The 27,312-nt window shown below is 60.6% G+C and overlaps 1 protein-coding gene across 10 annotated transcripts in view; it reads right to left on the bottom strand.

Annotated features, from left to right (window-relative positions):
• The window catches only part of TLE3 (TLE family member 3, transcriptional corepressor), a 29,443-nt gene extending 10,255 nt beyond the window's left edge, over positions 1 to 19,188 (bottom strand). For 2 of the 10 annotated variants that reach the window (XM_064455980.1, XM_064455985.1), the window contains exons 1-8: positions 18,859 to 19,188; positions 18,235 to 18,368; positions 18,043 to 18,143; positions 17,858 to 17,921; positions 16,928 to 16,972; positions 8,611 to 8,673; positions 8,046 to 8,150; positions 1,225 to 1,429 (exon numbers count right to left, since the gene is read on the bottom strand). In XM_064455980.1, the coding sequence (XP_064312050.1) occupies positions 1,225 to 1,429; positions 8,046 to 8,150; positions 8,611 to 8,673; positions 16,928 to 16,972; positions 17,858 to 17,921; positions 18,043 to 18,143; positions 18,235 to 18,258 (607 nt within the window). In that variant the 5' untranslated portion in view covers positions 18,259 to 18,368; positions 18,859 to 19,188. Of the gene's footprint in view, positions 1 to 1,224; positions 1,430 to 8,045; positions 8,151 to 8,610; positions 8,674 to 16,927; positions 16,973 to 17,113; positions 17,194 to 17,857; positions 17,922 to 18,042; positions 18,144 to 18,234; positions 18,369 to 18,517; positions 18,765 to 18,799 lie in introns of those variants that run through there. The other 8 variants (XM_064455986.1, XM_064455988.1, XM_064455987.1 and 5 more) reach the window with 6 other exon arrangements.
• Between the last annotated feature and the right edge of the window lie 8,124 nt (positions 19,189 to 27,312).

Here is a 27,312-nt window from a genome sequence, read left to right as displayed (position 1 = left end):
AACCTATCTGGGCTCCCTTCAGCTTTGCTTTAAAATTCATACCCCTTGTTCATCCAGCTCCCGCTGCCTCCTCCCCCTTTTCTTTTTGACAACGTGATTTATTTGGCCAAGCGCACGGAGGAAAGGGGAAATGCCCTGAAACGCAAGAGGAACGGCATCGGCCCGAGGCTGCTGTACCCAAAGTCGTCAACCCAGGAGAAGGTCCCGACCGACCGCCTCTGCGGCCCCATCAGCGGGATGCGGTTTGGCCGTTCATTTGTACAGAAACTGCCCCGTCTTCCCCCGGATCTCCTGGTAATTCGACTCCGTGCAGAAAAATGAACGTAACTGGATAATTGCTACCAAGAGGGTTTTTTTTCCTCACTGGCTTCCACGGGGAGGAAAAAAAACACCCCAAATCCAGCGGCAGAAGAGACCAACAGCTTCGTGAGGCTGTCGGGCAAGTGCCCTGCAGGCGGCCGTATTACGGGGAAGATCTCCGATCTCTGTGTGTTAAACGGGCAGGGGGACTTGCGAGGAAACGCTTCAATCCTGTCCGTTTGCAACGCAACTTATGCATCATTTTTCCTTCTAAGGAGATTGCCTTATCGTTAATAATGAGAAAAAACAAGTTTTCTAGTGAATATTGCTCGTTTCCAGACCATTGAAAGTCTCCGACAGTGATGGAGGAGGAGGAAGGCTGCTTCACCATTAAGGCTTGGCTCAACGAGGAGAGGATTTGCAGGAAGACTCCATCAAAGCCCGCAAGGACTCAAACCCGTGCGCCAACTCGGGGGGCACACGAGCAACTCAACCTGACAGAGGTCATCCCGCCCGGGTCATTTCTTGGGGCTATTTGCATTCCCTGCCCTAAATGAGCAACGAAAGGAGCAGTCTGGAGGCAGGTCCCCTCCTCCCCCACCACCTCAAAAACCCCAGCATCCCTGGGCTGCTCCCAAGGAGCATTTTGACCTCAGTGAACAAGAAAAGCAGGGAAAGCTTTGGGATCGCCTGGAAGCTGCCACTGGGAATTGCTGCAGCAGCACCAGGCTGAGCTAAGGGGCTCAAGCATCGTTATGGGGAAGCCGCATCCCTAAAAACAGAAGCCTGTCCCCTGAAGCCCACTCCCCCGAGGGATGGGGTGGTGGGAGCCGAGCCACGCCTGGACCAGGGCACTTCTAGCACCGCAGGACGCAGCGACGAGCAGCCCCCAGGGACAGCATCGACGCAGCCCCTCGCTCTCACCTCTGTGGTCCAGGTCGTGATGGTTTTTCTCATCCTTGACGGCGAGGTGTGCCTGGCTCCCCAGGGCGCCGAGAGCCAGCAGCCCCGAGCTGCTGCCGGTGACGGGGGGGATGCCCGGCGGCTGGAGGCCCGAGGGGTGCGGCGGCAGCTGGACCGGGGGCCCGTGGGCGGCGTGGGAGAGGTGCTGGGCCTGGAGCTGCTGCTGCTGCAATGAAACCAAGCAGTGAGCCGGGGAGGGGGCAGCGGGACCTGGAGGGGTGGGGAGGGTTTCGAGGCATCGAGTGGTGCTGCGGAGGGGCATGCCCGGCGTCACGCTGGGGGGGCAGCGAGGCGATGCCCCGGGGAGCTGCCCCGCTCGGCTGCCTGGAAGGAGAAGCCCCATTAGCAGGGGTGGGGGGGGACAGAGTGGGGTGCCCCGGGGCTGCTCCCCCACCGCAGCCGCCCAGACACGGCCGGGTGGCAGGAGCGCATGCGTGGGACCCGCACCCTGGGCCAGGCTGCGGGAGTCGTCTTTAATTCAAGGCAATTCACATCATCGCTGCAGGCTTGGCTGGTTTTGCTTTTCGGTAGACGTTAAGTACAAAAAAATAAAGAAATACCACCCAGGATGCAGAAAGCAGATCTGGCTGGAGCACCAGCTGCTAAACCAGAGAAAGAAAACTCGAGCATCCAGAATCCTTGCAGGCCACCTCAGAAAGGAAAAGTTTTGCTTATTTTCTGAGGACTGACTTTAAGGCACCTGATGGTGGGAAGAAAAACAGCCCGCACGGTGCCTACACCCCATCCTGCCACCCTGCTGCTCCTGCCCCGCTCCGACGGCGGCCCAGCACCCCCTGCGCTGGGCTGGGGCTGGCTGAACCGCGGGTGCACCCTCTCCCCCAGCCGTGGGGCCGGGCACCAGCGCCCGCAGCCCCAGCACACGCCAAGCGGCTGCAGCCTGGTGGGGACGGGGCATGGCCCCCCCCAGCCGCTCCCTGCTTCCCCGGGGGGCCTTGGGGAGCTGCGAGCCCCGGCCACCCCAGCACGCACACATCCAGCCGTGGGAATTGCCTGCTCGTTTTTAGGTGGAAAAAGCTGACAGCTTTGGGGAGAGACAGGGGAAAAAACAAACACATCCCCTGCGTTTCTATTTCAAATACAAACTTGAAAAAACAAGCTGAAATCCAAATTGCTATGAGTCAACAGTCTGCCCTCAGGGGTGTCATGTCCAAGGGCCCCAGGCCGCCTCTCCTGCGGCTCCTCCGCCCCAAGGAGAGCTGCGATGCAGCCAGGAGGGTCTCGGACCTGGCCTTCACATTCCCAACGCTCCCGCCTGCACCCACAGCCACCTCGAGCAGCACCCAAGGAGATGCTGGTGAAAGTTGCGTTTGAGCAACTGACCTCTAGCAGGATTCACAGGCTGGGGTGGGGGGGACAGCCGAGCTGCGGCAGAGCCCCCCACGCCTCCCCCGGGTCCCCGTGACCAGCTCAGATCAGGTTTGCTCCCTCCCCGGTGCCGCCAAGAAGCGGTCACCAGAGCCGGCGGCTTCCTGGCAAGCCGGGCTGCGTGCGGCGGAGGGTCCTGTGGCACGGTGAGCGGGTGCATCGCCAGCCCGTGCCCCGGCACCCCGAGGGGCACGGACAGAAAGCAGATGAGGGCCCTTCCTGCAAGGCTCAAAGGGGCTCAGTCCCAGCCCTGCACCACGACAGCCAGGGAGGAAGGGGCTCCCGCCGTGCCATCACAGCGCGGCTCAGCTCAAACCACAGCAGGAATACACCAAAAATGGGGGACCCTACATTTCTAACGCTTCCATCGAGGAAATCTCCGGCACATCTGCCCCAGTGCTGCAAGGGGATGCACCCAGGTGCCCCCAAACCCAGCTCACGCTCTGCAGCGCTGGGGTGACACCCCAGCACAGCCCCACGGGGCAGCACCAGTCGCTGCGACACAGCTCACAAAACACACTGGGAAAGCAGGAGAAGTGGGTTTAACCTCAGAGGTCCTACACTCTTGCTTTGCACAGGGCACAGCTGGACCCCGCCGCGCACGGGAGGGCCCCCTCCAGCCTGCACGAGCCGGCAGCCCCCCACGAGCCGGCGGCGCAGCGGGCGGCGCGGCTGCAAAGCCATGCGCGCAGACCCCCGGACAGCCCCCAGCGAGGCCGCGGGCAGGGGCACCCTGCACCCACCCCGCCGGCCCCCGCAGCCCGGCTGCAGGAGCCAGGATGCAGCTTTTCAGAAAAACCCCCGCACTGAGGCTACGTCTCCAGGGGAAGCACCACTTCCACCCACCCCCCCAACTAAAGGACTTATTTTAGGGGGTAGCAGGAAGGGGTGACTTGCTGTCACATGCTGACGGGCACAGCGGGGACCGAGCAGCCTCTTGCTGCCCGGGGCCCAGCTGGGTGCAGGGAAAGCGGGTGGGCGACCCACACCTGCCAGGCGCTGGTTTCTAAGCCATGTGCGAGGGGAGAGGGAAATCCCCACTCAGGATGCAACCCCGAGCCAGATCTGAAAGGCAGTAGCTGCAGTTTCACGCAGAGGAGATGCATTATCTTAAAACATAGCTTCTTCCGGGCAGCGCAGAGGTCTCAGCTGTGGCAGAAGCCAAATCAGGAAGGCAATTAGGCCTCTGCAGCCGTTATAGGAAAAGCATAAATCATTGTGTCCTCCAAAGCAGGAGCTTTTGGCTTCTGCTGGGCCGCTCCATGCACGGGGCAGAGTGGGGGGAGCATCCCCAAAGCAGCGCGCGCAAGGCAGCAGCGCAAGGAGAGCTTGCTGGCAGGGCGAGGGGAGCACCACGGCTCACGAGGGGGGTCCCCAGCCCCAGGGGCTCTGCTGGACGGTGCCAGCACCGTGCCGGCGTGTCCCTCGACAGCACGGAGCACGGCCCCTGCCTCCTCTCCATGCACACATACTGAGATCGAGATCAATCCCTCGTGACACCAAAGCAAGAGGAACCGAGCCTCGGCTCTTGCTGAAATCAATAAGGCTCTTTACAGTCCCAGTCTCACGTGATTTCCACCCATTTAAGTGAGAGGCAGGGCTGGCCATTATACCGGAGCATCACCCTGGAGAATGGCCCCGATGGTTTTCCAGCACGGTACGCTCCTCTCCCACAAGCCTTGCAGCGGCGCCCACCCCGTGGGGCTGGGATGCGCAGAGACCCCATGCTTTATCCTCAGCAATCTCCCATTTCCACGGTGGGCAGAAACATCTGCAGTGCATAACACTCCTCCCAGGAGCTTTCCACCCCGGGGCGACAACCCCGGGCAGCAGCAGGAGCCCCGGAGAAGGGTCACGGTCTCACAGGCACCCTGGGTCCGTGCAGCAACACTCCAGCCCAGCGATGCTGACGGGGGTCACAGCCTCGGCACGGCCCCCGGAGGCAACGTAGCTCCACCACGAGCAACTGCAGCAGCACCCAGTCGGGGCAGAGCAGGGAAGGCAGGAAGAATCACCACCCTGAGCCTCGCCCTCCAGCAGAGCAGAAAACTGCTGATTTCTTCCTTTTTTCCCTTTTTTTTTTTTTTTTTAAGCTGCCAGCAAATACATCCATCCAGCTCGGTGAGCTGCGTGGGACCGGCCCCGCAGGGTCTGAGCCGCCCTGCTCCAGCGCAGGGGAGTGGAAATGAATGTCAAGACAGAACATCCCACTGTGGCCTGAGATAACGTTTAAAGATGGTTTCCTCCGCTTTGGCAGCCAGGAGCCGGTGAGCAGAATCCATCTGGAAAGCCTCCTGGCTGAGCAGCTCCGGTTTGAAGCCTCATCCCTCCGTCCGGCGTCATGGCTGGGCTGCCCAAGCTCCACGAGGTAGCAAAGATCACGTCTCGGGGCTGCAGACCTCCATCGCGGCACCGCTGGAAGCAGCCGTGCCCCGGCCGGGTCACTCCCGTGGCAAGGAGAGGATGATGAGCCGCGAGCCCAGCGCACATCCCCGCAGGGGTGCTGGAGGATCCCCAGGCTCTGCTCGCAGCTCCCCGCAGCCATCTCTGCCATCCTTCCCGGCTGCACCGCTCCGCTGCGTGTCGGCCCGGGGAGCGGCCGATGCACGTCCCTCCTGCACAGCGCTCGGGAATCGCATCCTGGAGACTCCACCGAGGGGCATAAAACCCATCTGGGACACTCCACGGCGCAGCAGAGCTCAGCAATGCTGCTTGCTCAGTGCCTTCTCTGCTGAAAAGCCCACCTCCCCTCCCCTTTATTCCCTTCTCTGAAAAAAAGGTTTGTTTTAAAAACCACATCTTGCAGGGGGTTGCGGCAAACAGCCCCAGGAAGCCACGTTCGCCACCCAAAAACACACCCCTGCGCCCAGAGCCAGCCCCCTCAGGTGGGTGCCCACACCCCGGCCGGCAGCAGGGACAAGACTGGGTGGCTCAATCACAGCCCTGCCCGACAAAGCTGTGCACACAGTGGGGTACGTGCGGGGGGACTTGGGGCAGCTTTCTGGGGCCAGGGACCCTCCCGACACCTCCCCAGGGCACCCACGGTGAAGGGCAAGCCCAGACCCGCTCAGGATGCTGCAGTTCAGCTTCTCATCTGCTGGCATGACCCCAGACTGGACCGATGTCCCCGCAGAGCCCAGGACACCAGCAAGGGGCTGCGGAGAAAGGCGCCGCAAAGCCAGGCCCAGGTGACGGCAGGGACATGGGCACTGCCCAGCCCCCGGGTCTGGGCCAGGCGAGAGCTGGTGGAGATGCACAGACACAGAGATGTTTCCCTTCTGGGGTCCCTCGGCATGTGCCAGACAAATATGGTTAAGATATGAAGGAGGTTACAATTTATGAGGAAGCCTGGCAAGGAATATCTTGTATGTAGAGTGTTTTTAATTGGATTATGTACATCATGCTTCATGCCTTTGTTAACCGATTTAATGGTTCACCACTTAAGTTCACCACTTGCGTTAAATTTAGTAAAGTAGTCTAATAATTTCCAGAGCTATAACCAAATCAAGGGCTCAATTTCACAGAAGCCTGAAGCAGAGGAACTGTGAGACAATGGCCTAGATGCATAAAATTAACAGTTCTTGACCTCAAAAGGGGCAAAAAAAAAAAAAAAAAGGTTTTAATGATTTGGTGTGGTGGTTTTTTTTTTTTTCAGTGTGTCAATTTTGTTTGCAGCACCTGCACCAAGGTGCTGGTGCGGTTTATAAATAGAGTTGCCTTCTCTTGCCCCAAGGCACGGCAGGGGAGAGCGGAGCCGCCCGTCCCCCCCGCGTCGGTGGCCCGTCCCCGTGGGACACGGGGTGCAGGGGCGCGGGTCCGTGCACGCCCCAGCGTGCTGCCCTCCTCCGCTCGAGGGGAGCGGACACACACAAGCCATCTGCCCCACATGAGCAACCCTACAATAACAAACCCCTGCGCACGCACAGAGGGGAGAAATTCTGTTTGCTGGAAAAAAACCACCCAAACCCCTCTTGGTTTCGCGTCTCGGGGGGGCACCGGCGCAGGTGCAGCAGCCACCGAGCAGCAGGGAGCCGTGACCCAGAACGGCTCCGCCTCTGCCCGGAGCGGGCGGCACGTCTCAGACACGCTCTGCCCTTCCTCTTCAAGCCATCGGAGCACATGGCATCGCTCGCCCTGCTCCTGCCAGCCCACGTCCCCCGTCCCCCCCCCCTCGGACAAGGCGCCGCGGGGCGAGATGCTCCCCGCTGCCCGTCCTACCCCAGCGCTCGCCCGGGTCAGCTCCGGGCTCTCCCGGCACCTTCCAGGAGCTTCTGCCTCCTGGAAGTTCGTCAGGCAAAGCGATTAGATGGCTGGCTGCTTAATCACAGGACGACACTCGCTCTGATCCGAGGAAGCAATTACCTTGAAAATGGGGGTCACGGGCCCCACTCATTTACCTTAATTGAATTCCAATATCTGCCTCTAGCTGCCTGGGCTCCTGGCTGCGACTTAGAGCAGCTCAAAGCCGAGCATCTCCCTCGCTTGCTGCCTCTGCCACCGGTTCCCACCTCCCAGCCCGCTGGGAAGGTGCGAGGGGCAGGCAGGAGGCCAGGCAGCTGCGCGGTGCTGCCTGCCACCCCAGCACCGACCCAACGAGACACGCTTCCCACGCCCCACCGTAAGGGATCCGGCTGCAGCCGAGGCTTTCCTCGGCCCCAAGGGCTGCAGGAGCCCGGAGCACGTTTCAATGCTTAGCGCTACCCATAAAAACCAGAAAAATGCATAAAAAAGCAAGGTAAATGCCGGGAATCCTAAAGATCCTTGTAGCTTAAGAAAAAAGTGCGAATAAGAAGAGTTTTAAAAAAAATCAGTATTTTTTGGAAAACAAACAGCGAAACCCAGAGGAGCTCTGGAGCCACCTCTCAGGACACTGGCAGGGGACGCTGACGTCCCAGGGTTAAGGGAGCTCCAACAGAGAGCAGGTTTGCTGCAGGACTGAGATCGTTACATCAATTAAAGAGAGAATAAAAATTGTTAGTCTTAAAAACCACCTGAGATCTGTGAGAGAGAGCCCAGTAAGACGGGAGCGGGTAAGTCAATGCATGGAACAACAACTCCGTCAAGTTTACAGCACATTTCACATCAACAGCACACGCAGAGGCATGCCTGGGCTCAGGGGGCTCCGGGAGGGCTGCCGGGCACCCAGCCCCACTCCCCAGTCTTATGGAGAACATCAAATTTGGCCGGCGGAGGCCCCCGGTGCTGCGTTAGCGCCCAGGGAGGGGGACTGGGCTGCCACCCCCCGTCTCGCTCGATGCCAGATTGGGGGAGTTTTGGTGCTTTGGGGGGGGCTGCGGGGCAGCCGGGGTGCTGCGAGCCGCCCTTCTTTAACCCCACCTGAGCGCAGGATTGCCTCTGGTTATGGTAAATGATAGGAATAAAAGGGGTATACACACGGTGAGAGGCAGATTGGGAAGTCCACGTACCCCGATGATAGCATTCAACTCCGTCATTGTCACTTGCTTGGCACGCTCAACAGCCTGAGCGACTTGCTGTTGGTGCTGCGGGGACAGAGGTGCACGGCCGGGTCAGAGGCGGGCACGGGGGGCACCGGGCCGAGGCATGACCCCCCAACAGACCCACGCAGCAGCTGGTCACCCCCTTTTTTTGTCTGTGTTTTGCTCATGAGAGCAGCAACACCCAGCTCCACCGACCATGGGGTGCAGGGGGAGCCGGAGCAGCTCCCCCGCAGCATTTTCTGCTCCAGGGGCTTGGCACAGACCCCCGTGGCCGAGCAAAGACCCTCGTGGGGTCTGGCTCTCCCCCACCCCGAGGGGTTTGCAATGCCCACGTGGGATCTGAGCCCTGTTTCTCACGGGGCACCCCAGAGCAGTCACACACCCCCAAACCATAAGTTTGTTGGTCCTCATGGGACCCCCCGAGGGGCACAACGCTGCCTTCCTGGGGAAACCCCCCCGGGAGAAGCAGCATCCGCCATCTGGGGTGTGAAAAGATCCTTACCTCTTGTGACAGAAAAGGCATGATCTGGGCTAAAATTGTATTCAGTCTTTTAGCAATTTCTGTCTGAAAAAAGGGAAGAAGAAAAAGCAACAGTTAGTAGCGAGCAGCCTCCCGCAGACTGCACGAGGCTTCCCAGCAGCCACACTGTGCATCCCCTCCCCGTCCCCATCCCCTTCCCTGCATCCCCCCTCCCGTGCATCCCCCTCCCCGTCCCCTCCAGGCTGCGCAAGAGGAAGCGGTGACTCCCAAAAGAGGCACCAAAAGCACCTTTGTGTGCGCTCCGCGCTCGCCAGCGCAGGGACGTGGCCCCGCTCACCACACCCTCGGGTCACTTTGGTCCCCTTCCATCACGGGACTGAGTGTCACGGACCAGCCCCGGCAGCTTTGTGCTAGCCTGGACTTCCCTGGCTTCGGGAAAACGTAGCTGGGTACTAGCACAGCTCCCCCGTCCTCAGAGCAGCCGCTGCGCTCCAAAAAGAGGCCGGATCACATAAAATCAGTTTTACGCACCCAGCCGGGATCACGCGCGGGGAAAGCCCCCCACCACTGCTTTCCGCCCCCGGCGCGTATCTGTGGGCATTAAGTTTCTTCAGAAGCAGCCTCCGCAAACACGCACCGCTCCGCGGTCGAGGTCTTTCCCCACCCCACAGCGAAGCTGTTTCGGGTTCCTTTTGCCATCCTCACGCCACGCTCGGGGAAATTTAACCCGTAACTATTTACGCCCGTCAGCTCGACCACGTTATTTGGGAGCTTAACAACAAATCTACGCTGTCAAACTGCGGTTTCTGCAACACCTCCATTAACTGGGAGTAACGTTTTCCTCGAGTGACAACCCCACGCGTGCCACCCTGCCCCACTCCGCGCGCCCCACGGACGCTCCCGGCCGGCACGCGGAGCCGCGCCGATCGCCGCCGCCCGCCTCCCAAGAGTTAATGCCGGCCGCTCCGCCGGCCGAGGCAGCTGTTAAAACAGCTTTTGGTCCAACTCAAACACGGCCCGAGCAGCCGCGAGGATTCAGCGCTGCAACAATGGCCGGAGCCGAGCCCTGGCGCGGAATCAAACGCCCAGAAATTCCTTCCGACAGCCCTGAGCAGCTCGTTATCGATAACACAAGTGATTAACTGGGTCTCGCTCCAGCCTCCCCGTCGGCACGGTGCCTCCTCCCTATGACGGCCAGCAGCCAACCGCCAACCGCCGCTCCGAGAGCCCCCGTGCGCTCCCCAAATCACCGCCTGCACCCCTCCCCGACCCCCACTGCTCAGCCCCGAGCGTCCCCAGGATGCGCCTTACAGCAGCTCTGAATTTTAACCCCAGCCCTAGTGGGGTGCCGATGCAGAGGGGGGCTCTCAGCTCCACCTGCTCTCAAATACTGTAAGAAAAAAAACTCAAATATCATAGTTTGGAGTGGGAAAAAAAAAACAACTGTACAGACACCCAACCCCTGCTTTGAGGAGCTGGGCAGCGGCTGGGGCACGCCGGTGTTGCTACAAGCCTAGCCTAACAAGCACAACCAACACGCCCCAGGATGACCGCAAGCAAGGAGATGCCAGGAGAACCCCGACCTCCCCCAGCCTAGACTCAGCCCCGCGGAGGGAACCGCCCCGCAGCCACCGGAGCTCGGGGACCTGCTGCAAGGGGTCCCCACGAACCGCCCGCTCGCCGCTCCCGCGGCACCTTTGCACGGGCGTTGCCGGTTTCGGCTTCAAAGGGACGGGGATATTTCTGGCTATCGTCTTTTCCGAGAGCGCCCCGGTGATCGGGTTACACCTGATGCTTTTATTAGCCCTTCCAGAGGTCAGGGGAACGTGCTGGCATGCTGCAGCAAGGCAGAGGCATCTGGAAGTGGCTACGGTTTGGACTCAGGTACCTTGGCTACGGCTACGCGAGCGCTGCAGCCACCGGATTATCATGGACCCGCAAGCGAGGATGCGAGGCTCGCCGGGCAGCTGGCGAAGGCACGATACTCCCAGCAGAAAGGGCTCCGGCCAGCGCAAGCTTTTAAAGACCCAACACGCATGGCATCACCCACCGACCGCTCCGCACCCACCAAAATCGGGCTGCAGACTAAAACGGCAAAAACCAAGCCCAGCCCCGGCGCCACGCGTGCCCCGGCAAAGCGCTGCCGCTTGGAAGCGGCGGCAGGGCCACCGCCGACCACCCCGGCGCTCGCATCACGCGTTGCTCAGCGATAGGTAAACCTCTTTAGGGGCCTTTTTGGCACCAACGCATCGATTAGATTATATATAAACTGCAGCTCCATTAAATATTTATTCCTTCAGATGAAGCCTACTGGATTCTGGACGCAACAACCACTCGGTGCGTCGCTCCTCCGGCACGGTTGCTTCTCCTGCGAGCTCTCTCTCGCCAGCCCCCAACGGGTTCTAGAACAAATTCAATCCTTATCTGAGGTGAAGCCAGCGGTGCCAGCACGAGCAGTCCCTCCAGCCGCGCGTCGCAAAGGTTGTTTGGGCGTAAAGGAAAAAAAAATGCAGCATCCAAACGGGCCACCTCCGCGGAGGAGGGAGGGAGGGAGGGAGGGAAGGCACCGAGTTCCCCCCAGGCGCCATCGAGCGCTAACATGGTCCAGACAAACAAGACACACGACGACCCATCGCCTCCATGTTTAAATCCAATTCTGCCCAAGCTTCCAACAAAGCCTTGAAGAAAAACTTCGCGGTCTGCAAAGAGAGAGACTTCCCACGTGGGATTCAGCGAGCAAGGAGATATTAGATGTCCAAAATATTATGTTTACAACCATGAGGTTTCCTGTTAACATGAGATTCAATAATCTTTAAATATTTGTTCACTTTAACTTTTCCCATTCCCCGGCATATTAAACTCTAGTTGTCCCCATTAAAAGTTTAACCGGGAGCGGAGGGGGATCCTCCAGCGCGCCAGGAACAGGGGAGGGTTTCATGCCCGACACCTTCCCCACAACAGGGCTCATTCATCACCTTGCCCCAGAGCGGCGGAGCCCCCCGACCCCCTCCCGAAGCCGCGCCTGCCAAGAAAAACCTCCATTCCCCGCCGCTGCGGGTTGCCATGGCAATCCCAGCCTCCGCATCCCCTCCCAACGCCCTGCGTCTTCGCTGGACCACGGCGTACGTACATCACCGAGATGGGGGGGCTGCAAACAAGCGGTGGCGAAGAGACCGGGGGCTGCAGGGGGCACCCCAGCAGAGGCACCCACCCACGCAGCCCAGCACCCACGGGAGCACCTCCCAGGACGCTCGCCCCGGGGCGGCAGGATGCTGACGGCAGCTCCGTGCCGCTTGTTAAAAAGGGCAAGGAGTCGGGAGAACCTGAAATCCTGACTAATCCCCCACTGCCCCCCGCCCCTGCCAGGAATCTGACCTGCTGCTAGGCAAGAAACACTTCTGGGGTGGTGTTTCGCGAGCGGGGAGGAGGGGGAAAATCAGAGAAAACATTTGCACTGGTTATAAATCAAGAGACAGACCGCTTGGCCACAGGCTGCAAGTCTTGTCACCCGCTCTTAAAATGGCCAGAGCCGCTACCAGCGCCCAAAGGGCACGGAGAGCCGCTGCTGGAGCCGAGTCAAGAGCCGGGCAGGGGCTCGGGCCGCAGCAGCGCCCGGCGGCATGGTGTTAAATAGCTGCGGGGCTGGCTCTGCCCAGCAGCCCCGGCCCCCCGTCCTCTCGTCTTTACACCTGGACGTGGCAGAGGGAAGTTTAAAAATAGCTCTGCCGGCCGCCAGCCCCGGGATACGCGGAGAGGAGTTGAAAGGAGCAACCTTAAAATCACCCGAAGCACAGCCGAGCGCGAGCAGAGCCCCAGCCTCGACCCGGGGAAAGGGGGTGTGGGGGGATCCTGCACCCCTGCAGACATTGCCCTGGGCAACGGAGATGCTCGCTGCGCCAAAACGCGTCGGTCTTCGCCGAGCAAGCAAACGGGAGCTGCAGGGCTGCCCCAGCCCCGCCGCTGCCCCGGGGGTTGCACCCCTGGGAAGGACCCCGCACCCCTCCCGGGTTCCCTCGGGAGCCGTTGGGGCCAGGGCTCAGCCATGCGCTGGGGATGGAGGCGCTTGCAGAAACCGACCCCGCAGCGAGCACCCGCAGCCTGCCCAAACGCCCGAAGCACGGGCACCCCGCGCGGGACAGACCCTCCACGACCCTGCGAGGGACACCAACGCACCAGACCAGGCCATCTCAGAGAGTCTCAGAACAGACTTCGCGCCACACCAGAGCAACCTGCCCTTGCTTGTTGAGTTACAGTGGTGGGACGCAGGCTGGAGACACGGGGTGGAACGCACAGCATCGCTCGGCTCACCCTTCCCCCTCTTGAAAAAGACGGCAAAAACATTATAAAGGCTTTCCACCGCAAGCCTAAACCCCCGGAGCGATGGGGTTGGTAGGGTGCCCAAAGCAACGGACCACGGGGTGCAGGAACGCGGCATCGGCGTCACCCCACGGTTCCTGCAAGACTCCCGGGGAGAAGCACCCGCCGGCGAGCGCCCAGCTTTCTCCTTGGCTCCGAAACCACAGGTCACGGGTCTGCACCACCACGACCCACCTCCAGCCACCCCACGGTGTCCCCCTCCCCGCACCTCAAGCCCTGGGAGAGGGTGGCAGGGGCGGTCGGAGAAAGGCGAGGAGTAAATCACACCACCGGTGAAGCACCAGAAGCATTTGTTGAAACCAGGATATTGTCTCTTTAAGCACATGAAAATAAGGCCCTTGAGCAGTGTGGTTCTCACTCCGGCGCACAATTATGGGTACTTTCAGCTGTCTACCACTATTTCAAGTGCTCTCTCCAACCAGGCTGTCAATGGCATGTTGAAAGCTATTTGTGGCTGCTATCGTTATTAGCAAAGTGGAGAGCTTCGCTGATGAGAATTAAATTCAGGGAGGGGGTGTGGAGGGGCGGGCCACAACCCCTCATTACGGAATTACCACCAGCACCCGGGCTGCAGGGGGGCAGAGCTCACCCGGGACCCCCAAAACCCACCTGGGACCCCCAAAACCCACCCGGGGGCTCCCAGTGCCTCCCGCAAAGCCAAGGGGAGGGAGAGGTTAAGCTGGCTGACAGCTATTCCCTTCCACCTTAGGAGACCTCAGAGTATCACACTAACAAATTACTTGGCTTCTGAAGTATTTAGCAAATTATTACCTGGCACTCCTTGCTAACGAGCATGACAGAAAGTATATTGTGTTCCTGGAATATTCTAGAAAAAAAGCAGCATGCCTCTCTTCCCCTGGAAGTGTCAGGAGGGTTTAGGTTTGTTCCAAGCATTAAGTGTTTAAGCACAGAAACAAGAAGTGCTTATGTGGAGAGTTCTCAGCCATAACAAAAAATCAGCACAAAGGTTCTCCCCTCCGAGGTGTCCCGTTTCCCCACGCAAAATTAAGTTTTTCTTTTGGAATCGTTACTCCCTCTGACTGCATTCGGCAATTATCTACAGAGATCTGAACAACAACAATGCCAGAACAAGAGGGGAACGAAAGCTGCTTTTGTAAAAATCAATTAACCTTCAAAAAAAAAAAAAAAGGCGTTTTGCTCAGGTTTAAAAAGAAAACTCCTGACCAGCCTCAGGTTTAAGAAAGCTGAGTCCGGCTAAGACAGTGCTTCATTCAGCAGGAAGACTGATGTAAGGAGCAATTCACTGCGTTATAGGCAACAAAGTGGGTAGTCACTTCCTAAATATTTCCTTGCATATGGAGTTGTTTATGAAACTACATTTTTTTCTTAACGAGAAACAAAACAAGAAGAAAGGGGGGGGGAAAAAACCACACGCAGCCACATATGCACACACTTAATATTCAGCGTAGAAGAGATAATCTGTTATATAAGCCCACAGACAGACAATCCCCTTTTGCTTAAAGATGAAGTATCCATCAATGTTTGTCTCAAGCAGATGTAATCACAAGCAGTCAAGTCTGGAGGGCAGGACACTGCATGAATAATTCAAGCACTTCAGTCTACTTGATTGTGTGCAGATAAACACAAGTCAACCGCTAAACAGGTCAGCTGATAAACTTGTTTGTTCAGGACTAGCCACCCTCAACCAGATGCAGGCAGGACCACGCTGCAATTAGCGGCGAGAGATGCCTTTCAGGGTGGGGGGGGGATGCTGCAGCCCAAAAAAGAGGCAAACCCTCCCCTGGCACCCCGAGCTCTCCCATCCCTCCGCTCCCTCGCGCCCCATTTTCGCCTGGAAGCGCGCTCGGAGCAGCTCGGGCTGCTTTGTTTTCCTCCAGCACCATGCACATCGCTGTCAATTAAAGAACAAGACAGCTTCACCTCCCCAAACTTCCCCCGTCAGCCCAGCACTAGGCACGCAGCATATGTCACCAGGAACAACTAAAGCAGGCGGGGGATGCTCCGCGCGGGCTGGAATCATCCGGCGAAGATTTATCTGCTGAGTTGCAAGGCAGCGAAGCTCTCGGCAAGGCACGCCGACCACGCAAGGGCCTCCCCGGGCTGCAAACGCCGCGGCGTGGGAACCGCCACCCTGCAAAATCCGGGGCAGCGAGGGCAGCGGCGGCTCTTGCCCGCGGCTGCCTGCACCGACCCCCGCGGAAAACTGCCCCTGGGCCATTTGAGGCTGCTCAAGTTACCCTCCGAAACCACGCCAGGCACTCGGCCCCGCCGAGCTGCCACGGGGAAGGCACGCTGCGCGGTCACGCCGCGAGACGGAGCGGGTGTCGGCGCCCTCCATCCATCCACACGCCAACGAAGCCAGGGCCCGCGAGGGGCTCTCACCCCCCGGTCCCGATGCTCACCCCGCAGCGCGACAACCCTCTCGGGGCGGATTTTGGTTACAACCACGCGCTGGTGGAAGCCCCGCCGCGCGTCTCGGGAAACCGCAATTGCTTCCAAAGCTTCCATCAAGAGAAAAAGCTCAATATCTTGCAGGATTATTTCAGCGTCTCCACAGAGCGAAGCCGTTCCATCACCAAGGGCTTTCAGAGGCATTCCCCCTCCCGAAAGCAGCCTGCACCAACGCTTGCGTTGCTCCAACCCCTCCAGCATGTCTAAAGAGGCTGCAGGGTCCGCGTCCCTCCGGACACGGGCAAGACAGGGACGGGGGTCCTCGCAGGAGCCCACCACGGGCCTAGGCAGAAATTCGGCCCTCAGGAGCACTCCTGGCCACGCCAAGGCAAAAACCCTGCCCCAGGCTTCCCCCCAGCTGCAAGACCAGCCCCACGTGCCCCGGCTCGCCCCGCGCACGGGGGACCCAGGCTCCTGCGCAGCCCCCCCAGGGCTCCCCGCAAGCAGCGCTGCCTCACAAGGACGCTTGTGTCCAGGCAGAAGCAACAAAGAGAGAAGTCAGGATTATCTGCATGGAAGAAGCTATTTTTAAAAAAAAAAAAAAAGTGAAGACTAAGCAGTAATTATTTTCGTTACCCTGTGACTACGTACCAGAAAGCTACAGGGAAGCGTGTGTGAAGAAGAGGCAGATTCACAGACACGCTGCTCTGAATTTCATCAGTCGGCTAACAACACTTTCTTCCTTCGGGCTGCGATGCTGCTATTAAGCAAAGCCACTCTGGAGTTGAATGGGGCTGATTTGCGAATTGCAAAGTTGATGTCAACTTCTATCTGCCTTAAGTTCTTAATTAGAACTACTTCTAAAACCAGTAAGCAGCAGCAGCAGCACAAATAATCAGGTCTAATCTCAATAATAACTTTATTCCTTTAAGTTTTACTATCATGTGCCCAGCCTTTAGGCTCTTTAACTATAATCTTATCAAGGTAGCACACCACATTCTGCTGTGGCCTTCTATATTTTTCCTTCAGGCAAGTTACATATTAGGAGAGGAGGGAAAAAACAAAAGAGTACCAAATATTGCTTCATTTTCCAGATGCAAAGACAAATCCGTGACATTGAGCAACACAACATAAGATATCAGTATCCCTGAAGATAACTCCCTTCTAAGTCTCACGCTCCAGCACGGCGAGTATCAGGGCTACGACCTTAGAAACAGTCGCGTTGTACCAACAACAAAACCAGAGGAAAGCGCGGGAGATAACAGTATTTTCCAAGCGCCGGGAACAGGCTATTCCAGGTACCGACCTCCCAGCGTGGAAGGCAAGGCTATTTTCACCTCTCATCATAAAGGCTCGTCTCAAAAAAGCCAAGTTTCTCCTGAATATAGGCAAAAAGCCACCGGCCCGCCATCGCAACCTGCGGGTCCCAATGTAACTGGCCGGGCCACGAGATCTCACCTGGGGTCACACCCCTGGCTCCAGCCCCGACTCCCCACTTAGTGCCACCAGGGCCTATTTTATCTCAGGTTGAGAAAAGGGCAACAGGAGATCAATTAATCACAACTTTCCCCCCCTTTAAATTACTCACCTGTTTGTGCATTTCAATATTCAAACCATACGACATTTCATAGTACTGGGGAATAAAAAAAAAAAAAAAAACAAGAGCCAAGAAGAATTTGAATTAATTTAACATAAGGTATTTGCATAAGGTCATTACCAGAAAGCAGCCCGGTCAAAACTGCGCGTAAAGCATTCGTAGCCAAGGAAATTATACCTTATAATAAGCAGATGTTTATAGGGTTTAACTGGCATGCATTTAACAAGAGGACACTCCTTTTTACTCCTGTTTTCTCCTCCTAAGCTACTTAGAAAAACAAAGAGGCGCAGAGCTGTGTGACAGGCGTCTGCACAGCCCTGGCAGAACAGGTAGAGCCCGCAGCCTGGCCAAAAACCCAGTTTCTCATTGGGGGGGGGAGGGGGGGGGTGGATTTACTCCCCCCCCCAGGGTCCAGCACTGCTGCTGGGAGCCCTGGGAACATCCCAGCCCCCTCCCCCCCGCCGGGAAAAGGGGTGCTGGCTCCCGCTACACCCATTTCAAACACAAATGAAACATCGGGGGGGGCCCCCCACGATGCAAATTTCACCAAAAGAGGTTTCTACAGCAACAAAAGGGTCCGTTTTCCCCAGGGTTTTTTGGGGGGGTGCCCTGGGAAGACACCGGGGTGGCCTCACCCCACGCTCCCCCAGTAAACCCCACCTCAGAGGCAACCCCCGGGGTGCTGCTCCCCCCGCCCCCCCAACACCGGGGCTGCAAAAACCGGTAAAAAGGGGTTAACAGGAAACTTGGTATTGCACTTCTTCCAGCGGCCTGGGGCTGGGGGGGGGGAGCGGGGGGGCCCCCGCCCGGTGAGGGTGCCCCCCACCTTGTGTGTCGCGTTCCCCCCCCCCTCCGCGCGCGGCTGGGCTGGCAGCTAATGACATTTACAGCCTGATCCGAAATCTGATTAAAGTCTCTTACCATAACGTAATGGCGCTGCATTTCTGTCTTCTCGTTCGCCAGCTTATCATACTCCACTTTCAGGCTGGAGGGGGGGGTGGGGGGCAGAGCAGAGGGGTGAGACCCCGCCGGCGGGGGGGGGTAGGGGGGTGCGGGGGGGGGGCGCTGCCCTCAGCCGCGCCCCGGGGTCCCCCCCCCGGGCTCACCTGTGGTACTGGGCTTGCAAGAACTGGAACTCGTCCTTGATCCGGTCGCAAGATTCGGCTACGGTGAATTTAAAGCCCGGCTGGCCCGGCTGGTGCGGAGCCTACGGGGAGAATCGGGGCGGGGGGGGGCGCTCAGCGGCCGGGTGCGGGGTTTTGGGGGGGGTGGGGGGGGGTTGGGAGCCCGGGACTCACCGGGTGCCGGCCCTGGGGGTACATGGCAGGGCTGGGGCGCGGTCACTGGGGCCCGCCGCGCCGTGCCTCGCTGGGGCGATGGCGGTGTGAGCTGCTGCCCGCCGGCCACGGAGCGCTCCGGGAGAGGCCGAGAACTGGAACAAAGAGACGAGAGGAAAGTCCGTGCGGGGGGCGGAGAGGGAGGGCGGGGGGGAACGGGGAGGGGGGGGGGGGGAACACCCGGCCGGCCCGGCTCGCTGCGCGACACGCACCCACCCCCCCCACCCCCCGCAAAACACCGCACCGCCGGGGAGGCGCTGCGCGCCCGCGGAGCCGAGCCCAGCCCGGCTAAGCCGAGCCCAGCCCGGGGCCAGGTGCCGACCCCCCCCCCCCTTCCCAGTCCTCCGCTTCCCCCCCCTCCTTCCGGCTGGCGGAAAACCGAAAAAAAAAAAATCACCTAAAAATATTTATATATTAAAAAAAAGCAACAACGACGACAAAACCCAACCAAAACAGCCCCGGAGGAAGGAGGATCCCGCGGTATTCCTGCTGCGAGAAGAAGGGGGAAGCAAAGCCAGGAACTAACGCCGGAGCACGACGGCCATGGAGGAGAGGAGGAGGAGGAGGGGGGGAGGAAGGCCGTACACATCCGACTTCCCGGGCGCCGCGGACATGCGAAGTGCGAGGAGCGGTGCCTCCGCCGCTTCTCCCCCGCGCCGGGGGCGGCCGTTTAGCTTCGTCCAGCCGGTATCGCCGTAACTCCACGAGCCATGGTGCCGCCGGTCCGGGGTGGGGGGGGGGGGGGGGGGGGCCCTGCCGGGGCCCGGGCCGGTGCTGGGGGGGGTGGTGGTGGTGGGGGGGGTGCGGAGCGGAGCCCGCCGCCCCCGGCCCCCGCGATGCCGCCGCCGCGGAGCGGAGCGAGGCCGCCCCGGAGCACGCGGTCCGGCCGCCGCCGCCAGAGCGCTCGGGCGGAGCGGGGAGGGGGGAACAAAACCCGGGCGGCCTCGGCGGCGGCGGCCAATGGCGGGGCGGGGAGCCCACGTGGGGGGGGCGGGGGGGGCGGGGAGGCGCGCGGCGACTGGGGCGCCGCCGGCGGTGACGTCACAATGCCAGCTTGTGTCTCAAACGAGCGGCGGCGGCGGGGCCGCGCCCCCCCCCCACCTCCGCGCAAGCCACGCCCCACACACGCCACGCCCATACGCCCCGCAAAGCCCCGCCCCCCGGTCCCGTTCCACCCCACACACACACACACACCCCCACCCCCCCGGCCCCGAGCGGGACCCGACGACCCCCCGCTCCGCCGGTCGCGGTACCGATAAAGCGGCCGGTGCGGGGGGGGGGAAACCGAGCACACCGAGCCCCGCGCGGCCGGCAGGGTGAACCCCGCCCCGGTGGCCGGGCCCGGTGCTTGGGGGGCGACGGGGACACTGAGGGGGGGGGGGGGCACCGGGGGGGGGGGGCGGCCCTTTCTGCCCCCCAGCGTCTCCTTTCAAGTCTTTAATGAGGAACACGGGTGATGTCACTCCCGTCACACACACCCACCCCCCGGGACGAGAAACCCCCACGCTGGGCTGAGCCGCGCGGGGGCGGGGGGGCGGGGGGGGAACCGGGGTCGGGGGAGCCGCGACCCCACGTTCGGGCCGATCGCGGCGCCGCGGCACAAAATGGCTCCCCTCCGTGACGTCACGCGGAGCCCTCCCCACCCCACGTGGGGCTCCCTCCGACGAAGCCCCACCCCCACATCCCACTGCTGACCAATGACAGCCACGCCGACGGCCGGCTGCTCGGGCCCCATTGGCCGCACCGCCGCGCGCGGCCCGGCGCGGGGAGGGCGGCTGTCAATCAAAGCCACGCGGGGCCGGAGCGGTGACAAGCGGCGCTGCCGTGCGGTCCCCGCTGCCCGCGCCGCCCGCCATGGCGGCCCCCCCCCCCCCGCGCCCCCCGCCCTGCGCCGCCAATCTGTCACTGCCGCGAAAAAGCAAAGCAGGGGCTAAATATCAATTTGGGTTCGTGCATCAAAGGGATATTTTGGGTGGGTTTTTTTTTCCTCGTAATGAAACGTGGCCCTTTAAATAATAAAGGGGAAACCCCCCCCCCCGCTTCGCTCCCCACAACAAGCCCCCCAACGCCCCCCCGCTCGCAGGGGGCGCGTGATGCCCCCCCGCCGCCGGGTCCCCCCCCCGCGGTGGGGGTCCGGGCGGTGCCGGTGGGGGGTGCCCCAGCCCCCCGGGAGCGAAGGGAGCGGGTGGGGGGGGGGGGGGGAGCGGGGGCAGGGGGGTGGCCCCCGCCGCTAATTGGGTGCGTTCCGGTTGTTGACGTGACGAGAAGTGTCAGGGCTCGGCGCTGCCCATTGGTCGCCGCGCACGGCCCCGCCCCGGCCCCACGTGGGGGCCGGCCGAGGCGGCGGGCGCGGCGCGAAACCCGGCGTGGAGTCGGACACGGCGGAGCCGGAGTCACCGCGCTGCGCCCCCCCCCGCCGCCTCCCTTCGGCCTCCGACCCCGTTTCCCCCCCTTTCCTGCTAATTTTTTAATTTCGCCTCCCTTTTGCTTTGCTTTTCCTTCCCTCTGGAGAGGCAGCAAGGCGCTGCAAGGACCCCGCGCGGCGCGGGGTGCACGTCGGGGTGCACAGCCCCCCCGGGACTGCAGCCCCAGGAGACCAGACCCTGCGAGAGCACCCGTGCACACCAGCGTGGGAGAACATGGGCGCACGGTGCGTCCAGCCACGTGGGGAGGGGGGTGCTCCTGAGACCACCTGTGCCCAGGGAAACAGCGAGAATCACTGCCGGCCAGCAACCCTGGAAACACCAGCGGTGAAACCGGTACTTATTTTTCCTGTGAAGTGCTCTTTCTGGCACTTCGTCCTGCAAAGTGCATCCAAGGCGACATCTATTTAGCGGAGAAACGTGACCGGTGCTCCCGGTGTCGCGCGCTCGCGCGGGGCCCAGGAGGATGGCAAAGCAAAGGCAGCAGCACCCAAAAATCCTCCCCTCCACGAGGCCCTCGGGGTCGGGACACGCGGTGCCCTTCCTCGCCACGCAGCCCCTCCTCGCCGCCCGGCACGGCGGCGGGCTGCCGGAGCTGCCGAGCCTTCCCGCAGGCTGACAGGCGATGGAGTGACCCGTGATAATTCTCCAAATCGCTGCGCTTTGCCCTCAACGCTTGCTCTTGGGTTTGCAGATATTTGTTAATTTTTCACGGCCGGGAAGGTTCACGCCAACCCTGTAGCGGCGGCGCGAGGCCGGGGTTGGTGCTGCTGGGTGCTGAGCCCCTGCGAGCCCGCCCCGTCGCGTTCCCCACGGACCCTCGCTCTGCACCTAACTGAGCTGGGAAAGAGCAAAAAAAATGGGGGGATTCCGGCGGTGGGGCTGAGCCAGACCCTCTGCCCGAGCACCTTTCTGGGGCCTAATTCAGTGGACACCGGGACATGGGGAGAGGAACGGAAAGCAGTGGTTTTGCACTGAAAACTCATTTCGTTGCTCAAAATAGAACACATTAGGCGAGCCGCTTCCCTCCCCCAGTGGTACTTATGGACAAATTCTGATTTTTATTTAATGGTTTCCCCGAAAAGGTTGTAATTTTCTTCACATTCCCATCCAGCCATAGCTCCAGCGCTGTTGTGGTGAACTCAAACGACCGAGAATGCCTCTCATTAATTGATATTCCTCAGGTTAGGACTGTACTGAAATAGCAGATGTTTTATTTTAGCTTATTAAAACTCACCTGGTTGAAAAAAAGAAAAAAAAAGAGCTATTAGGGGTGAAAGGAAACGTTCTGGTTCATATTGATTTAAAATCTACTTAAATTGATATTTGCACATCCCAATTATAAACCGTGATCTTTTCCCATAAGTTATTTTTCTTTTTCTGTGGGTTTTTCCTTTTTTCTTAACAATCTTAGAAAAAAACTCAGCGGGAGAAGCCACCGTCTCCTCTCCCAGCGACAGCCCGTGCTGCCGCGAGAGGCCTTTGGCACCGCAGACGGGGCGATGAGGGGCAGGAGGGGGGCCAGGAGGGAAGCACCCCATCTTCCCCCCTGCCTTTCCTCCTGGCCGCGTGTCCCGAGCCCAGCCGGGGCAGCCGGCGCCGCTGAGTGAGGATGAGGATGAGGACGAGGGCTCTGGGGATGCTCAGCGCCGGCCGGCCGCCCCGTGCAGCCCCGTGCACATCACTGGGGTGCCGGCGAAGGGCAGCTCCCCGCGGGGCCGCGGCAGCGGAGCACCCCAGGGTGAGCGGAGCGCAGGAGGCACTGGGGTCCTTTGGGGGGACGCGGTCACCCCTCCCTTAGCACGTCGCTGGTCCCAAGAGCCGTTTTGGCCAAAATGTGCCCCATCCCCTGTGCTGCGGTGCCGGGGTGCCCGGGCGTGCTGCGGGCTTGCAGCCGCGGCACCCCGCGAGGTCTCACGGCTGGGAGAAAGGAAACAGGAGATGTGCTCACCCACCCTGTCTGGGGAGAAACCTCGGGCTCGGCTTCTGGGCACGGGGTGTTGTGACACCGTCCCGTCCCCACCGTGATGCCACCCTTCGGGGAAACCGTCTGAGCTGCCCTTCCCTTTCCCAAACGGCCTCTGCGGGGGGTGGCGGAAGAGCCGCTGCACCCCATCCGCCCACGGTCGATGCTCCCACATCGGCCACCCCCGGCTGCCCCCGGTGGTCCGGGGTCCCGGCCCCTCGGCGGGTGCTGCCAAGGGCCAGGCCGTCCTGGGGGAAACGGGGGGGAAAGGAACCAGCAGGATAAGGTTTGCTGCAGCTGGCCGGGTCCGAACGTCTGCATGGCCACAGCCTCCCTGCTGGGAAACGGGTCCAGAACACCGGTAGTAGGAAATGCATATTTTTTCCCCCATTCCTTTCTGTCTCCCCTTCACATGCCGTGTGTCCCGCGACTCCTGGAAGAGGCTGGCTATGGCATTAGCACAGCTTCATCAGGACACGCAGACTTGCTGTCAGGGCGCGGAGAAGGCGGCGGGGGAAAGAGGAGAAACCTGTGTGCACACATGCACGCGCACACACGCACATGTACACACGTGTGCACGCAGATGCACGTGCACGCCCACGCGTGCCCACCGGTCCCGGGGTCGCCTCCCGTCCCCACCTCGCTCCCCGGCCGCCGTGACCGGCCGACCTCACCCACGGCGCGAGCGGCGCTGCCGGTGCTCGGCAGCGTGACGGCAGCCGCCCCGAGAGGTGGCTTTATCGTTGACAAGCCGGTCCCGGCCCCAGTCAATAGTGTGTGTTTACATTTCAGGTGACACTATCTGCCCTCCGCGCAGGGCAGGACCCTGCCTGCCAAATTTCCTTTAGCTTTCAAGTTTATCTAAACAAGGATTTCAGAGCTGGGAAGGCAGTGAAACGCATACTAATGACCGACTGCGGAGAGCCAGGAGAGCTATCAGCAAGTTTATTTTGCTTTGTGGGGAAGCTGGGTTTTATCTGCTCTTGGCAGTAAGGTTTTACAGCCCCCCCTGGCAAGAGAGGGTTCAATCCTGCAACGGCTTCTGGCACCGGCATCCCCCGCAGGGCTGGGGACAGCAAAAGCCTCTTTTAGTTTTGGGTGCTCCCGCTAGCGATGCTCTGAGCACCTGAAGCCAGCCTGAGCCAATACCCGTGCATCAGCCCGTGCTCGGGCTTCGAGCTTTTCCAGTTTCTCCTTTTTAGCTTTTCAGAGCAAATCTTGGGGCTCCAGGTGGAAAAATGCACCCGCGCCAACCTGCAAAATGGCAGAGGACTGCGGGTCCCTCCTGCGGGAAAGGGCCTGAACTCCTGATGTATGGGTGAGACCCTTGACCCGAGCCTGCAAATGCAGCCCTCCTCCTCAAACACCTCACGGCAGAACTTCGCACCTACGCCTTTTTCTCTCTGCTCCACTGCAATTCAAGGGCAGTGAAAGCACGGTGCTGGGGGCCCCTGGGTGGCGGCAGGCGCGGGGCGCGGTGGGGGTCACCCTCCGTGGCCGTGTGCGCCCGCTCCCCGCACCCCCAGCCAGCGCCAGCGAGAAGCCGCCGGCAGGTTTCCGAACCTCGGCAGCCAAGGCGCGCAGGCGGGACTGGGAAGAGCCGTCGGTTGCTGGTGTTGCCACAACAGGCCCCGATTACCCCGTCCTTTCACAAGCAAAACTCCCATTGACCTCACCCTCATCCGCGGGATTTGCTTGAGCAATGCCCGTGGCCGCCCAGCCCAGCGGAGCCTGCAGCAGCCGAGGCCGGGGGGCTGCCCCGGCAGGGGGGCCGGGCAGACAGCAAACCTGCTCGGGACCTGCCCCAAACTCCTCCGAGCACCGAACAAAGGCCTGAGCCTCACAAGCAAAATTTTTCTCCCTTGTCCCGCTGTGGTTGGGACGGGAGGTGGGAGGGGGTGGGTGAAGGGTACAGCCAGGGGCAGCAGCGACGTTGGTTTTTCACAAGAACATGCTACAGACCTTCCTTGAGGTCCGAGGTGTGTTTCCCACAGACCTGAGAACCTCTCAGCTCTCACCAGGGCCTGGGGACCGTGTCCAGGTTCCCACGGCAGGGAGCGTTTCTGCAGGCAGCTGCAAACCGTGCCGGAGGGAGGGAGAGCCCCAGGACCCTCCCGGCAGCAGAGGCAGCTCAGCAGAGCCGGACCCAGGCCGGGAGCTGGCGTCCCGCCTGCCGGGAAAGCCTCGGCCCATCCGCTCGCTTGCAAAGGTTTGGCCCAGAGGTTGGGACCAACAGGAGGAGCTGGTGGAGGGATCGAGCCCAGGACTCGCAAACAGGGCTGGGCTGCAGCTCAGGTCCAAACCCAGCAGCTCCGGTACTGTCGGCTCCACCAAACAACTCGCGGGTGTCCAAACCCAGGTGGGGATAACAGGACAGGGCAGAGCTCGCTGCAGGCAGGGAAGTGGTGTTCCTGCGCCTGCCCGCCTCCCTGCCCGCTGCCCGCATCCAGCCCCGGCCCTGCCCCGGTTCCCCGGCACGCAGAGACCCCGTGCATGAGCACAGCCATGAGCCACCGCTGTGCTTCGGCAGAGGATGGTGCAGAGCCCTGCGCCCGGCGCAGCGCTGGCCTTGCACGCTCAACCAGCACCGGTTGCACTGGGGCTCCGGCACCGCATCGGCATAGCAACGCCGTGCACTTATTTATATTTAATGGCAGGCTGCACCCTGGATGGAGGAGGGAGAGCAGGTTCGCCCATGCCCGCAGAGCCTCCCCAGGCTCCGGAGCCGGGGCCAGCCTCTCGCCAGCCTCCCCGGTCCTCGCAGCCGGAGCCAGGGCGCTCATGGACGCTCACGGGTGCTCGTCGCCTCCGGAGCCTGGGCCGCCAGCCCTCTGCTCCCCACGCTCACCTGCCCTCCCTTCCCGGGGCGAGCAGCTCAGCCCAGGCTTTTGCTGTACACTGTCTAATTATAGATATTATATTGCAAATGGCTTTTGGGCCTGCTAATGGTATTACTGGTGTTATTCTTCTACTTGTTAATTATAACCAATTTGTTTGGGATGCCTTCCCAGTTTTCGTCTGTAATTGCTCTCCCCATTCCCTGATGACTGTGACTCAGCAGAAACTCTGCAGTTTCGCTCAGGGATGATATTACTCTTTGTCTCTCCTGCCAAGCGCGGCTGCAGACGTCTGCCTGCGCAGCACGGCTACCGCTCCCGCCCCGCCGGTGGCCGCGCTCCAGCCCGGAGCGGGCGGCTCGGGCACCGGGCGGGATGCGGGACGGCGGTGGCGCGGGGCGGGCATCCGCGCTGGCTCGCTGGGTTTGGAAGCGGGGCGACGGCAGCCTCGCTGCGAAGCTCCGCGTCCTCCGATGCGGCATCGCCTGCCGTAGCTGCCGGGCTCAGGCCTGGGGATGCTCGTAAGCAACTTGCTGAATCAGGGCTGCGGCCCATGAACCATTACAGGCTCCGGCCTGTGAAAACTCCAGCAAGGCTCGGTGTGACTAAAGGCTTAGCCAAGGAAAGAAGAAAATATTAAAGGGATTGTTTTCTTTTTATTATTGCTAAATTCTAAAGAAGCTTGCTCTTCTCCTCTCTCCCGCATTAACTGCAGATAAGTTATTTGGAAAGCGAGTATTTCACCAGAACAGCCGTTCAAGTAGCCTAATACACACATTAGAGTCTATTTGCACTTAAAAGAAGTGGGAGGTATTAAATCAGCCTCTGGCCAGATAGTCATTGTATAAACAAGAGCTGTTAACTCCTACTTGATAGCAGTGATAGCAAGGGAAAGGAAAACAGCCCTGCAGTGTCATGACCAACCTGACACAACATGTTTTAGGTCTGGGGGGGGAAAAAAAAACCCACCCCAAACCCGCGGGAGTTCATGACTTCTGAGGCTGCGGGAGGGTGGTGCCAGCGACGGGCCCGGCCGGGGACGCTCCTCCGGCCCGTCCAGCACCCTCCGAGCCCTGCCCTGCGGCTCCCCCGGCACCTTCCCCGCACGCCCTGGTCCTGGGAGCCGCTCTCCCACCCGGGGCTCCAGCAACGGCGGACGCGGGGGTTACTGGCAGCCGAAACTGCCGCCGGCGCTGGGTCTCCAAGCCCCCGGGTCCTGCGCAGCCGGAGTGCCCCCTCCAGCAGAGCCGGGCTCCGCAGGGGCCGGGGAGGGCTGCACGGCTCCGCTCGCTTCCGAGCAAACCCAGGTATTAATGAAATTTATGAGTCAGAGCAAGCAAAAGAAACTGTTTTCAGCTGACTTCACTCACCACTTCCTCTCCTCGCGTTCATCTCTCCCAGCAGCCCACTTATCTTCCCCCTGGAGCCGTGCCCACCCTCCCCTGCCCGATACGCCTCTATCGCTAACAGGCCAGAGCATTCAGCACCAGGATTGCTTCTGAGTTTGCTCACTCACTCACTCAAGCACTCTCAAGTTGTTCTCTGTGGCTAATCAAATGTCAAAACAAGCTACCCCTGCGATTTTGAGAGCTTTTAAACAGGAAGACATTTACCACTGATACATGAGAGCTGCACACATTTGTCTGGGGCTCAGCCTAGACCGGCTTTCAGTGATAGCTCAGGACGGGTTTCAGTTGCAGCAACTATCTGCTGGGTAGGAGCTATTTTGTGGTCTCTCTTTGGAGGAATAATGACTGTACGAGGCCGTGGCAGCGGTCCCACCGCTCGCCCAACGCCAGCGCCGCTGTCTTTC

The sequence above is a fragment of the Phalacrocorax carbo genome, chromosome 7 (assembly GCF_963921805.1).
Source record: "Phalacrocorax carbo chromosome 7, bPhaCar2.1, whole genome shotgun sequence".
Classification (NCBI taxonomy): Eukaryota; Metazoa; Chordata; class Aves; order Suliformes; family Phalacrocoracidae; genus Phalacrocorax; species Phalacrocorax carbo.
This window is presented reverse-complemented; position numbering and strand designations above follow the sequence as displayed.